At 37.5% G+C, this 13063-nt stretch overlaps 1 protein-coding gene and 1 long non-coding RNA gene across 2 annotated transcripts; both read left to right on the top strand.

Moving 5' to 3' along the window:
* Window positions 1-3423: 3423 nt before the first annotated feature.
* Window positions 3424-5250, top strand: LOC103954391. The gene is made up of 3 exons (XR_007252296.1): window positions 3424-3609; window positions 3803-4828; window positions 4948-5250. It is a non-coding gene; the product is annotated as an uncharacterized LOC103954391 (long non-coding RNA).
* A 1342-nt stretch (window positions 5251-6592) lies between these two features.
* Window positions 6593-11772, top strand: LOC103954390 (E3 ubiquitin protein ligase DRIP2). The gene is made up of 7 exons (XM_009366213.2): window positions 6593-7125; window positions 7477-7576; window positions 8135-8492; window positions 9602-10095; window positions 10203-10253; window positions 10971-11043; window positions 11408-11772. The coding sequence occupies exons 1-7, from the start codon at window positions 6996-6998 to the stop codon at window positions 11579-11581; spliced, it is 1380 nt and encodes a 459-aa protein (XP_009364488.1). The 5' UTR covers window positions 6593-6995; the 3' UTR covers window positions 11582-11772.
* The last annotated feature ends 1291 nt before the right edge of the window (window positions 11773-13063 follow it).

Raw genomic sequence — 13063 nt, 5'->3', positions numbered from 1 at the left:
GGAGTGATCCTTATATGTATATTCCCATCCTTACCTCGCACGAGGTCTTTTGGGAGCTCACTGGCTTCAGGTTCCGTAGGAACTCCGAAGTTAAGCGAGAAGGGGGCTAGAACAATCCCATGATGGGTGACCCACTAGAAAGTTGCTCGTGAGTTCCCAAAAACAAAACCATGAGGGAATGGTAAGCCCAAAGTGGACAATATCGTGCTACGGTGGTGGAGCGGGCCCAGGAAGTGATCCCGCCCGGGCCGGGATGTGACAATTTGGTATCAGAGCCTATCTATGATCGCGTGTGTGCCGACGAGAACGTCGGGCCCCTAAGGGGGTGGATTGTGGCATCCCACATCGCCCATGGGAGTGATCCTTATATGTATATTCTCATCCCTACCTAGCACGAGGCCTTTTGGGAGCTCACTGGCTTCGGGTTCCATGGGAACTCCGAAATTAAGCGAGTAGCGCACGAGAGCACTCCCAAGATGGGTGACCCATTGGGAAGTTCTCATGTGAGTTCCCATAAACAAAACCATGATGGCGTGGTTGGGGCCCAAAATGGACAATATCGTGCTACGGTGGAGTCGGCCCCGGAAAGTGGTCCCGCCCGGGTATATTCCCATCCCTACTTAGCACGAGGCCTTTTGGGAGCTCATTAGCTTCGAGTTCTATGGGAACTTCGAAGTTAAGCGAGTAGCGCACAAGAGCACTCCCAGGATGGGTGACCCATTGGGAAGTTCTCGTGTGAGTTCCCAGAAATAAAACCGTGAGGGCATGGTCGGGGCCCTAAGCGGACAATATCGTGCTACAATGGAGTCGGACCCGGGAAGTGGTCCCGCCCGGGTTGGGATGTGACATTTGGCATCAAAGCCTAACCCTGGTCGCATGTGTGCCGACGAGGACGTCGGGCCCCTAAAGGGGGTGAATTGTGGCATCCCACATCGCTCAGGGGAGTGATCCTTATATGTATATTCTCATCCCTACCTAGCACGAGGCCTTTTGGGAGCTTACTGACTTCGGGTTCCATGGGAACTCCGAAGTTAAGCGAGTAGCGCACGAGAGCACTCCCATGATGGGTGACCCATTGGGAAGTTCTCGTGTGAGTTCCCATAAACAAAACCATGAGGGTGTAGTCGGGGCCCAAAGCGGACAATATCGTGCTACGGTAAAGTCGGGCCCGGAAAGTGGTCCTGCCCGGGCCGAGATGTGACAAGGATAGTATCCAAAGATCCTTATAACATTTTCCTTAGCTCTCATATAAAATATTTCGTAAAACTAAATTTCAATTTTTTCACGATAACTATGAGTTACAACCCATGTTTTAAAATCAATTTTGGAAAATTTTCCAAGATTCATTATAAGCCAAAATTCAAGTCATTCTTCTCGCACCACATGTTTTTTAATATGAATTTAGGTCATTTCGAAGATTTTTTGACACAAAAAAATATATTTAGGGGTTTTCAAATTTTCAATTTTAAAAATCAATAAAAAAAATTGTTTCTGGACCTAATAAATTGTAGGATCCATTCAAAGGTCTTTGCAATATTTTTCTAAACTCCCACATAAAATATTTCGTAAAAATAAAAATTTCTAAACTCACATTTTTAAATCGATGTTGAGAATTTTTACAAGAATCATTATAAGCAAAAATTCGAGTTATTCTTTTTGCACCACATGTTTCTAAAACTAATTTAGGACATTCCAAAGAATTTCAACACTTTAAATCACTTTGGAGGCCCTCAATTAGTTTATATTATTTTCTCTATTTTCTAACTCTTAAAATCAATAAAAAATAGTCTAGGGACCTAATAAATGGTAGGATCACATCCAAAGGTCTTGCAACATTTTCCTTAGGTCCCACGCAAAATATTTCCAAAAACTAAAAATTTCAATTTTTTTTTTCTTCACAAAAATGTGAGTTATAACCCACTTCAAATCGATTTAGGGAATTTTACAAGATTCATTATAAGCCAAAATTTGATTCATTCTCGTCGCACCACATGTTTAGTAAAATTAATTTAGAACATTCCGAAGATTTTTGACACATAAAAATATATTTGGGTGACAGTCTATTACTTTTTTTTCTCTCTTTCTATTTTTCAACTTTAAAATCAATAAAAAAATGATTTCGGGACCTAATAAATTGTTGGATCGCATCCAAAGGTCCTTGTAACATTTTTGTTTATTTATTTTTGACTCGCATTTCGGATTTGAGGTTTTTTGCCAACCCCGGTCCGGGGCGTGATAAATTAAGCTCACAATTCTCACTATTCTTATGGAGCCCTCTTCCCAGATTAGATGGTCTCCGCCTAATGGTGCGTCTCTCAAGCTTAACTTTAATGGGTCTGTTATCCTCAATTGCCAAGCTGCCAGTGTTTTTGTTATCCGTGATGCGTCCAGTTCCCCTCTACTTGCTGGAGCTCGAAAAGTTGGTACTGCTAATTAATGTGTTGATTGCGTAGGGTCAAGCTTTGCTAGACGGGCTGCATGCAGCCCTTAATACTGCAGGCTAAGTTACATGAAAGTTGAAGGTGATTCTAAAATCCTGTCCCCTGGAGGCTTCGTACTATTATTTGGAACATCCAGAGTCTTGGTTGTCGTTTCGTTGCTATTGATTTCCATCATGTGTTCCGTGAGGTCAATTGAATTTGTTGCCCATGCCCTTGCTGCTATGGGTCAAGCTTTCTCTTCTGAGTCCCGTATTTGGTCTGCTTGTTGGGACTCTGTTGGTGTTGGCTGCCCGAGGAGAGAAGTTTTTTTTTGTAATTTCTTTGTTCTTTTTAGAAAAAAAAACCTTTATGTTGCATGTTTAGCTGATGATTCGAATCTTCTCATATTAAAATTACGTAAACAATATTACGGTCAAGTTAAAACGATTAATGACACATTGGTTTTTGCACGAAAACAATTATCTTAACACCACCAACCTAAAACTATTGGCAACATTCAACAATTATTACAACGATTCACAATGTTAAATAATTATTACAGTGTTGCCAATAATGATTCAAATTGTTAAAGAATTATCGCAGCGCTGCCAATATAAAATGATTCAAATGTTGAACATTTATCATAACGCCGCAAACTTAAAACAATTCACAATATTAAACAATTATCACGGCACCGCCAACTTAAAATGATTTGCAACATTAAACAATTATTACAAGACGCGAACTTAAAATGACTCACAACATATAACTGTCACAATGAATGAGGTCAATTTCTTTAATGGAAATAAAACCATATTTTGGATAAGTATGCCACCAAAAATGGTAAGGTATCCATCAGTTTTCAAATAACCTTACCCAAAAGGAAAGAACATTAAATAAAATTGAAATATATGAACCTATACCTATTAGGTGTAGGGCTTACTCACTATATGTTACGTGTTATACAACAGAATTGGTAAAAGGTTTTTAGTGCAAGCACAAATACACAACAAAAAAGCATTGTCTTTCTCAGATAATGAGGATTAAGGAGGAGGAGGAAGAGATGGCTGCCGCTGGTGGTAGTCAGGTGGTGAAAGTGAAGAGGGAGATCATCGAGGCATGCTTGAGTGCAGTCTTTGTAATAAGGTGTCAAAGGAGGCTACAACCATTTCATTCTGCCTCCATACGTGTGAGTTTCCTTTTTTTAATCTCCTCTACCCTCAATTGAAAACTGAAATGTGTGATTTTTTTTGTCTTTGCTGATTAACACCTGAAGACGTTGCGAAAATTCGTATCATTTCTTGTAATTTTTAAGAAAAAGGTTTTCTTTTAGAAGAATTTTCTCGATTATTTATGTAATTCAACGCTGAATCCGAAACCAGTTTGCAGAAAGTGCATCTTCGATAAACTGTCAGAGGAGTAGGACAGATGTCCAGTATGTGATACTTATCTCGGCAATTTGCCTGTGACAAAACTCAGGTGATGTTCCTATATTCTAACGGTAAATGCATCGTGTCGCTGGTTCCTTGGGTTCATTATTAAGGATTTACCAAAATTTTTTATTTCATTCATTTATTATTATTATTCTTTTAGGAAAACATGGAAGGTACAAGAGAAATTTATTGATATGAAAAAAGAAGTTACACCTAGTCAGGAGGGGACATAAACCTTACCCCTCCTTGAGCAAGAAAAATGAAATACAAGAAAAGAGGGGAGACATAAACCTTATCCCTTTTGAAAGTAAATATCCTACAGAAATGCAATTAGTGGACTCGAATACGTATATAGTACTGTTAGTCACATTACCTTCCTTCCCAAAGTTAAGTACCATAGGGCAGATAATTCTATTCTTGGAAAAAAAAAAAAAAAAAAAGAGTACCGTAGGGAAGATAATAAATCGATGCCTGTTTATTATCGATTAGCAACAGGAAAAGAAACAGATTTGGAAAATGGTTCTGGAAAAAATCATGACCTAATTGTGGTTTTGCATTGAAAATTGTTAACAAATTTAAAATTTCTGTAACTAAGGTTTCTTCTTGCACATTGTCATATGACTTTACGCAAGTGCGTAGTTTTTTTCGTTGTACTAGTTTTTCGATCATAATGTTGCAAATGTGTGCGGGAGCTTTACGTTGAAATGTTCTTAATTACACGTGTTAAATGATCTGCAGTCCAGACCATATTTTGCAAAATTATAGCCAAGATATATTTCCCGTTAAAAGGAAGAAAGTCGATGCACCGGAAGTTAGGGAGCACGAAGCTAATAATCCTGATGTTACACCTTCCTCATTAGGAGGATGCCGTTTTTCTGCTGAAGAACCTCTAGAAATAGATGATTCTGCAGAAGATTATCCAGTGAGCTCCTGCGCATGCAATGACCTCTCAAAATAAGTTGCTAGTAAACGGGGGTAGGGTTTTGATTAATTATATGTGCTTTATCTTAGCTTTTATGGCTTCTAGATTAAGCACTTTCAGTAGTGTTTGTTTAACTGTGTTTCTAAAAGTAATTAGTCCAATTGATGAACAGATGGATGACTGGATTGAAGAGTAGGTCAAGAAGTGCAAAGCAGGCAACATGATCCAAGGATTGCAAATTAGGGTTTTGGCATCAGAATTAGGGTTATAATATGTCATTTTCAAAAGAACTGTGTGTAGGTAGCTTTGCTCCTGACATAGGGATAACTTTGGCAGTTTGTTAATTGTTTATTTTGTTTTCTCTTTAACTTTTTCTTATGGGTTTGGTTTTATGTTTTGGATGTATAAATACACCGCTTGGGTGTTAGAATTGTCATCTTTTCGACTATTATTCAATAAACTTGAATTTACTCAATTTCCTTGTGGATTCTAACTTTGGAATTTCGTTCGATTTCTCTTTCTTATAAATCTTACTGCATCACCAACATTCAACAAGGTTGAAAAGCTTTCCCACCTTATCTTCAATGTCATCTTACAATTCCAACGTATTCAAGGGATATTCAAAGCTATGTTTTAGCAATTCCTTGATAATCTATTCACAAAATGGCCGGGAAGTTCAGACGATGATCTGTGTTTTGGCCATGGCGGGCAGTGCATGGAGACAAAGAGCTGACGAATGTTAGAGCGACAAGTTTTCTCTATAATCCACAGCAAAACAACTACGACTTGTGGGCCGTATTATAGAATCTTACGTAATGTATGTATGCATATATATGTGTGTGTGTGTGTGTGTAGGTGACAAACGCCGGGATTGGAGTTCAAGCAACAGTGAGGAGTGTTGATCGGTGCAGCACCAACGGAAATGGCAATGCCAAGGCCGCCTTATCGTTAAAGCGATTCACACAAAATAAGCATGTCATAACGAATGGAGTCACTTTTGTTTGCAGAAATAAACTTATTCTTTGAATAAGTATGCAATCAAAAATGCTTAACAACATTAAACAATTATTACATCGCTGCCAATTTAAGAGAAGGTGTATTCAATTAGGATTTTGAGACATTTTAATTCTTTTAATGAATCTAGGGGTATTCAATCAGGATTTTAAGTGATTATCTGAAATTCAATGTGTATTCAATCAGGATTTTAAAATAGTTTATTAAAATGCTTATAAATCCGGGTGTATCAATTAGAATTTTAAAAAAGTTTATAACATTCAAGGTATATTTAATTAGAATTATAATTTAGAGAATTTGGAAAAGTTGAGGACTTAAAGGGAATTGAAAAGATTTTGTAGTGTGTTTTAAGCATTCACAAATCTTACATTTTCCCATAAAATTTCGAGAGAATTGAATCAAAATTTTACATAGAATATCAACAAATCAGTTAAACCCTGAAAAAATCCATGGATTTATAAATCTATTAAAATCTCTCAAATTCCCAATTGAATACACCCTCCTAAAATAATTCACAACGTTAAAAACTTGTTAAAACGACACCAACTTAAAAAGATTCAAAAGATTAACAAATCACATGATATTACTGTAACAACGAATAGAGTCACTTTGTTGTATGGAAATAAACTTACATGTTGGATAAGCATGCCACCTAAAATGGTAACAAATCCGTCATTTTCCAAAAAAAAAAAACCACCTTATCCTGGAAGAAAATATTTGAACCTAGACCTATTAGGTGCAGGGCCCACTCACTGCTACGTGTAACGTGTATACAAGAGGGTTGGTAAAACCAAAATCACAGGCAAAACTCCCTCTCTCCTCTCACAGACACGCACACACACGCACATTCTCTCTCTCACTCCAAACTCTCTCGCTCGTGTTTTTTCATCGAAGCTCAACCTTGTCCAAAAATCCCCAACAAACCGAACGTGATTTTCCCGCAAGCAATCACAACCCTTCTCTTAATTTCGCCCCAAAAGCCCGCCACTTTCTTCACTCCCCTCAGATCCGACACCTCCAACCATCCGACACGTCCGATGAAACCCAAAACAAAGCCCCACCCTTTCCTTAATTTCCTCGCATAATCATACGAAAACCTCTGCGTCTCTGTCGGGTCGGGCGTTGAATGTGGTTTGGGGGGGTGGGGGAGGGGAACGTAGACACAGAGGTTCGGAGATTATAAGGACTGAGGAGGTGGAGGAAGAGATGGCGGCTGGTGATGGTGGTGGTCAGGTGGTGAAAGTTAAGAGGGCGAAACTGGAGGCATGCATGACGTGCCCTCTTTGTAATAAGCTGTTGAAGGAGGCTACAACTATTTCACTCTGCCTCCACACGTGTGAGTTTCCTTTTTAATCTCCTCTTCCCTTAATTGTTTCATAATTTTCTGCTAATTTTATGATCTGGGTCTGTTCTTGTTTTTCCATTTCTGCATAATTTGTGTTTTGGTTGCAAATTTTCGATTGTTTCTGCAATTTGGACACTAAAATGTGTGATTTTCTTGTTTGTGTTGATCAACACCTGAGCACGTCGTGAAATTTTCGTGTCATTCCTTGAATTTTTGTTTAATTTGTTTCTATTGCCATGCCTTTCCATAGAATTGAATGAGAAGGCTTTGTTTTCGAAGAATTTTGTCGATTATTTCTGTAATTCAATGCTTACTTTTGTAAAATGTTGAATTCGAAACCAGTTTGCAGGACGTGCATTTACGAGAAGTTATCAGATGATGAGGGGGACTGCTGTCCCGTCTGTGAAATTGATCTCGGAATTTTACCTGTCGAAAAACTCAGGTAAATGTACCTATATTCTGAACCGATGACGCTTCATCTTCCCTTGAATTACAATTTCACATATTGGTTAGCCAGTTTTAGGTAAATGCATGGTGTTGTTGGTAACTTATAGAAGTGAAGTTAGTGGACTCCTATACTTATGTAGTGTTAGTCGCATTGCCCTGCTTCCCAACCTACCATAGGGGAGATATTAAATCGACGCTTGTTTATTATCGTTTAGCAATAGGGAAAGAAAGTAGATTTGGTAAATGGTTCTAAAAAAATTAACGACGTAACTGTGGTTTTGCTTAGAAAGTTGATGTTTTATCAATCATCAGAATAATTTGAAACTTTCCAGACTGAGATAAAGGCAGATTTTTTTTATCCCATAATTAATGCTTTATCAAGATACCAATATCTGTTATTAGGGTGCCTACTTGCACTCTGTCATATGATTTTATACAAGTCAATAGTTTTTTTTGTTGTACTGAATTTCCAATCACAATATCGTAAATGTGCGCTGGAGCATTACGTTAAAATGTTTCACACATGCTTAGGAAGTTGTTTGATGATCTGCAGGCCAGACCATAATTTGCACGATATTATAGCCAAGATATTTCCTGTTAAAGGAAAGAAAGTTGATGCACCTGAAGCCAACAAGCCTGAAGCTAATGATCCTGATGTTACGCCATCTTCGTTGCCAGTGAAAAGGAAGGAGAGATCATTATCTTCATTGGTAGTCAGTGCCCCCAAAGTTCCAGTGCAGTCAGGTATGACTGGAAAGAGATCAAGAGCTTTGTCAAGAAAGGGTGCTGCTTTACGAGGATGCAGTTTTTCTGCTGAAGAACCTGCAAAGAAGGATGATTCTACAGAAGACCATCCAGTGAGCTCTAACTCAACTGGTAATCTTGTTGAATTCGCACGAAATAAGAGCCAGGTAAAGGGGGGCAGGATTTTGGTTATTCGCACGAAACAATAGTATTTATGTTTAGTTTCATTGCAAAACCAAACAAGTCCAATGCTTTATGTTGAGAAAACAGTTAGAAAATATGATACATCCATCATAACTCTAACACAAGTTATTCACTTCGGAAATCAGGTCACACTCGTACATGAACTAGGAAACCCTGTAAAAAGAAAGGAAAACCAATATTCTTTTATGGTACGAAATAAGATTTTCTAGCTGGTCTTCGTTACTTTATTCTTCAACATTCTCTCTCAAGCTTGAGTGAAAATGATCACGCTCAACCTTTTTCAAGTAAAAAAAACCCCAAAGATCTTGCCAGGTGCCCTTGCATTTATCGGTTGGTTTATCTAACTGTTGCATCATTCTCTCTTCCATGTGGATTTGGGTTTCTCATATTAATTGGAAGGCAGTCAGGTAGCTGATTGCTTATCAAACTTTGATGTTGATCATACTGGGGTTCGTTGGTGGGATTCTTGTCCTCTGTGTGTTGGTGCAGTTTTTGTTCATGATCTTTTGGGGCCCAAACGTTCACTTCTTTTAGGAGTTGTTTCAAGTGATTTCTCATCCTCTAGATTTGACTTTTGCTGTTGGTTTGAGCAGGGGTCCTCTTTTCCCACTCTCCCATTTCCATTCTCTGTTTCTAATTGGCTTTCCGACACTGTTTTAGGGTTTTGCTTCATGTTCCCCCTAACTTATTGTACCGTGAATTTTTCTTTATCGATACATTCACAATGTCTTTACATGATAGCGATGTTGGAGTGGATTTGACATTTTTGTTTAATAGAAATAAGAAAAAGCCAAAAACACCATAGAATGACGAGACACCTGCCCAGTTAAGGTAGATGATGTGAGACGGTGATCCATGGCCTACAGTCCAACATGAGTAATGAACTACAATTGTTCCGACCAATGAGGGATAAATTATGGAAAAAAAGAGACTCTCGAGGACATCATGGCAACATACATACAATGTGAAGTAGTGTCTGAAGCAATTTGTTGTCTGGTAGTATAAATAGTTTTGGGGGACATTTGAAACCTGTTAACGATATATATTTTTACATGTTTATTCAATTATGCAGGATTTGCTTGAGCATTCATATGAGCGAAATCCTAACAAAGATATGAACAATGACGTTGAAATAACAGAAGGGAAAGCTGACCTGTGGACGCCCTTAAACTGTCTTGTAGAGGCTGCTAACCGAACCAAGTCCTCGAAGCCAAATTCACAAGGGTTGCATGCCACGTCAGATCCAATCAATTCCCTTGATAATGAACTTTATATGTCTCAAAATAAGGCAGAAGGAGAATCGCCAAATGCTCTGGACTGCATCAGGAATGCATATACGCCCAGAACCAAAAAAAAGGAGGCCAACCAGAATGCAAGAGGAAAAAATAATAGTAATGGAGCAGGGGCATCAGGACCGGTGAAACGTAAAAGGGTGCGCGCAGCTAATCAGAAGAGGGTAGCAGCATCTGGGGAAGCAAGTGCCTCAACTCAACCTATGCTAGATGTATGTGGGGCTAAGTATAGAAATGTTCCTGTTTGGTTCTCCTTGGTTGCATCTGAAGACTGGTGAGATGTTCTATTGATTATAAAATTCATATGGTTTTTCATATTTTGGGAGCTTAATTTTGATTTCTTTCATGCTGATCCTTGATTTTGATGGTAAACTTCTTCAGGAAAGGAGAAATTTCATTGCCACAGATATCAGCATGTTGCTTGAAAATAAAGTTAGTTTCTGTATTCCTTTTACTTCCTTTCATGTTATGGTAATGTTGTTTTACACTGATCCGTTGTCATATCTTAGTGATTTAATCATCTGAAACGTGTATAGGACAGAGCAACGAGTACCAAAATGTGTGTTCAGCTTTGTGTGTGTCTGTCTATGGTTTTTTTAGGGTTCTAGGTTACAATTTCTTAATCTTTTACCGTGTGTAAACTTGTCACATGGTTTAAATATATCATCAACGGGTAAGAATGGTATACACCAGAAACGTAAGCAGAACAGTGTTGAGTCAACTGCCCTTCCCAAATATATATTTGAACCACATATTTTCCCCAAGTCTTTCCAAATCCATACCAATTTGTGAATTTAAAAAATCATGAATGTGAAGCGATATTGAAAATACTACATGACTACTTTCCTGTTAGTGAGCACTATAAGTAGCTGCTTCAAGGTTTAGATTTAAGAAGTATTTGAGAAATTATTTCAATAAATCTTCATCGATCCATGATTAAAAAATGGTTTTGGTTGACACAAGTATTAAATCTTGCAATATTTCTATTTTTGAGTGGTTCATACTTGTTATTCTGGATTCCTGCAGTTATCTAGCTTGTTATTACAGCGTGGGAGATAAAATTCCATTTGGCTTTTAAGTTGCATAAGCGTTTTCCATGTTTATATTGGGACTAAGTTGTATTGACTTTACTTTTTCTTTAATTTGTAGGGATGGTAAAATGCCCGTATCAATAATCCAGAAGTACCTTGCGATGAAACTTGAACTTAGCAGTGAAAATGAGGTGAGTATATTTTGATTGTCTTCCTACAAAGCTGAGAAGATTTCGAATTTTTGACATTACTATGGCTGCTCATGAAAACCTAGAAATTCATTTTCGCGTTTGATATATCAAACCATATTTTGACACTGCAACCTGAGCTCTCTTCTGTTTCCTATTATACACAAAGCGTGCATTTTCCCTGACATGGATGCTATGAGTTGAGTGCCATAGCATTTTTCTACGCGACGCATTGGAACACTTTGATGTTTATTGCATGCATTGTGAAACGAATGTTTCTCTTAATTTTCAATAAAAGAAGCAATAGGGCGTGATTTCATTTCCACTTATGCTTCAAGCCTTCAAGTTTTAATTTTTTTCCTTGTAGGTGGAGATACTGTGTCGGGGTCAGCCAGTGCTTCCAACATGGCATCTAGAAACCCTAGTTGAGATGTGGTGCCGAACAGCACCAACAACGAAAAGGGTACCGGCAACAGTTGGCTCCTCGGCTAAAGATTTTGTAATGGTCCTCAATTATTGTCGTAGGGTTCCAAATCCCTGAAAGAACCAATAAAACTCTCGTTTTCTAGGTAAAACAATGAAAGTTTCTCTTTTGTTGTTGATCGTAGGGTTCGAAATCTCTGAAAGAACAAATAAAATTTTCATCTCATGTTGTCTTCATCGTTTACCAGTTCAATATGTATAGTACCTGTTGTCAGATTTTACTGGTATTTCAACTGAGTTTATCTGCTAGATCATATGTTTGTTCTATACAGGGTTATTATACAAAATGGTCCCTGAGATTTGCATCATCAATAGAAATGGTCCCTGAGATTGAAAATCAATAGAAATAGTTCCTGAGATTGTCCATCATCTATGATTTTGGTCATTCCGTTAATAACGATTTTGAGCAATTTTCAAAGCTTTGTAACTCAATCGTTTCTTAACCAAATTCGACACATAATATATCAAAATGAAGATAGGAAAGTGTAGAATAAGATTATACCTATTTGGAAGCCCAATGGTTGCCAGAGATGACTGGAAAATAGCCTGAAAAGTGACTGGTCCGCAGGAAAACTGAAATACTCGCTGGAAACTAGATAAACTTTAAACGTTCCTAACTTCTTCAATACTCAACCAAATCAAGTGATTCAAAAACGAAAATAATACGTCTTGATGAGATTAAGAGAATGGTACCTTTTTTGAAGGCTAACTCGTTGTAGTTTGGTCGGACAACGGTTCAAAAGTGGCTAACCATTTTCGAGTTAGCCACTTTTGAGCCGTTTTCTAGCCAAACCACAGAGAGTTAGCAGTAAAGAAAGATACCATTCTCTTTGTGTCATTGAGAAGTATGATTTTCGTTTTTTAATCACTCGATTTCGTTGAGTATTGAAGAAGTTATGAATGTTTAAAGTTTACCCAGTTTCCAGCGAGTTTTCCAGTTTTCCTGCGGATCAGTCACCTTTCAGGCTATTTTCCAATCATCTCAGGTAATCATTGGGCTTCCAAATAGGTATAATCTTGTTCTATACTTTCTTATCTTCATTTTGATATATTATGAGTCGAATTTGATTAAGAATCGATTGAGTTACAAAGTTTTGAAAATTGCCCAAAGAGTTTTTAACGGAATGAACAAAATCATGATGGTAGACAATCTCAGGAACCATTTCTATTGATTTTCAATCTCAAAGATCATTTCTATTGATCATACAAATCTCATGTACCATTTTGTATAATAACCCTTCTATATATTAAGGGGTGTATTAAATTGAGAATTTGAGAGACTTTAATAGATTTATAAATTCATGGATTTTTATGGAGTTTAATTGATTTGTAAAAATTCCATATAAAATTTTGATTCAATTCTCTTGAAATCCATGGGACGACGTGAGATTTGTGGATGCTTAAAATACACTATGAAATCTCTCCAATTCCCTCTAATTCCTTAACTTTCTCAAATTCTTTAAAATCAATTTCTAATTGAATACACCTAGAATGTTATAAACTTCTTTTAAAATAAAAATAAAAATCCCTCAAAACCCCA

The sequence above is a fragment of a genome, unplaced genomic scaffold (assembly GCF_019419815.1).
Source record: "Pyrus x bretschneideri cultivar Hongxiangsu unplaced genomic scaffold, Pyrus_bretschneideri_v1 Contig48, whole genome shotgun sequence".
NCBI classification, from domain to species: Eukaryota; Viridiplantae; Streptophyta; class Magnoliopsida; order Rosales; family Rosaceae; genus Pyrus; species Pyrus x bretschneideri.
The sequence above is the reverse complement of the archived record's forward strand: the minus strand, read 5'-3'. Positions and strand labels throughout refer to the sequence as shown.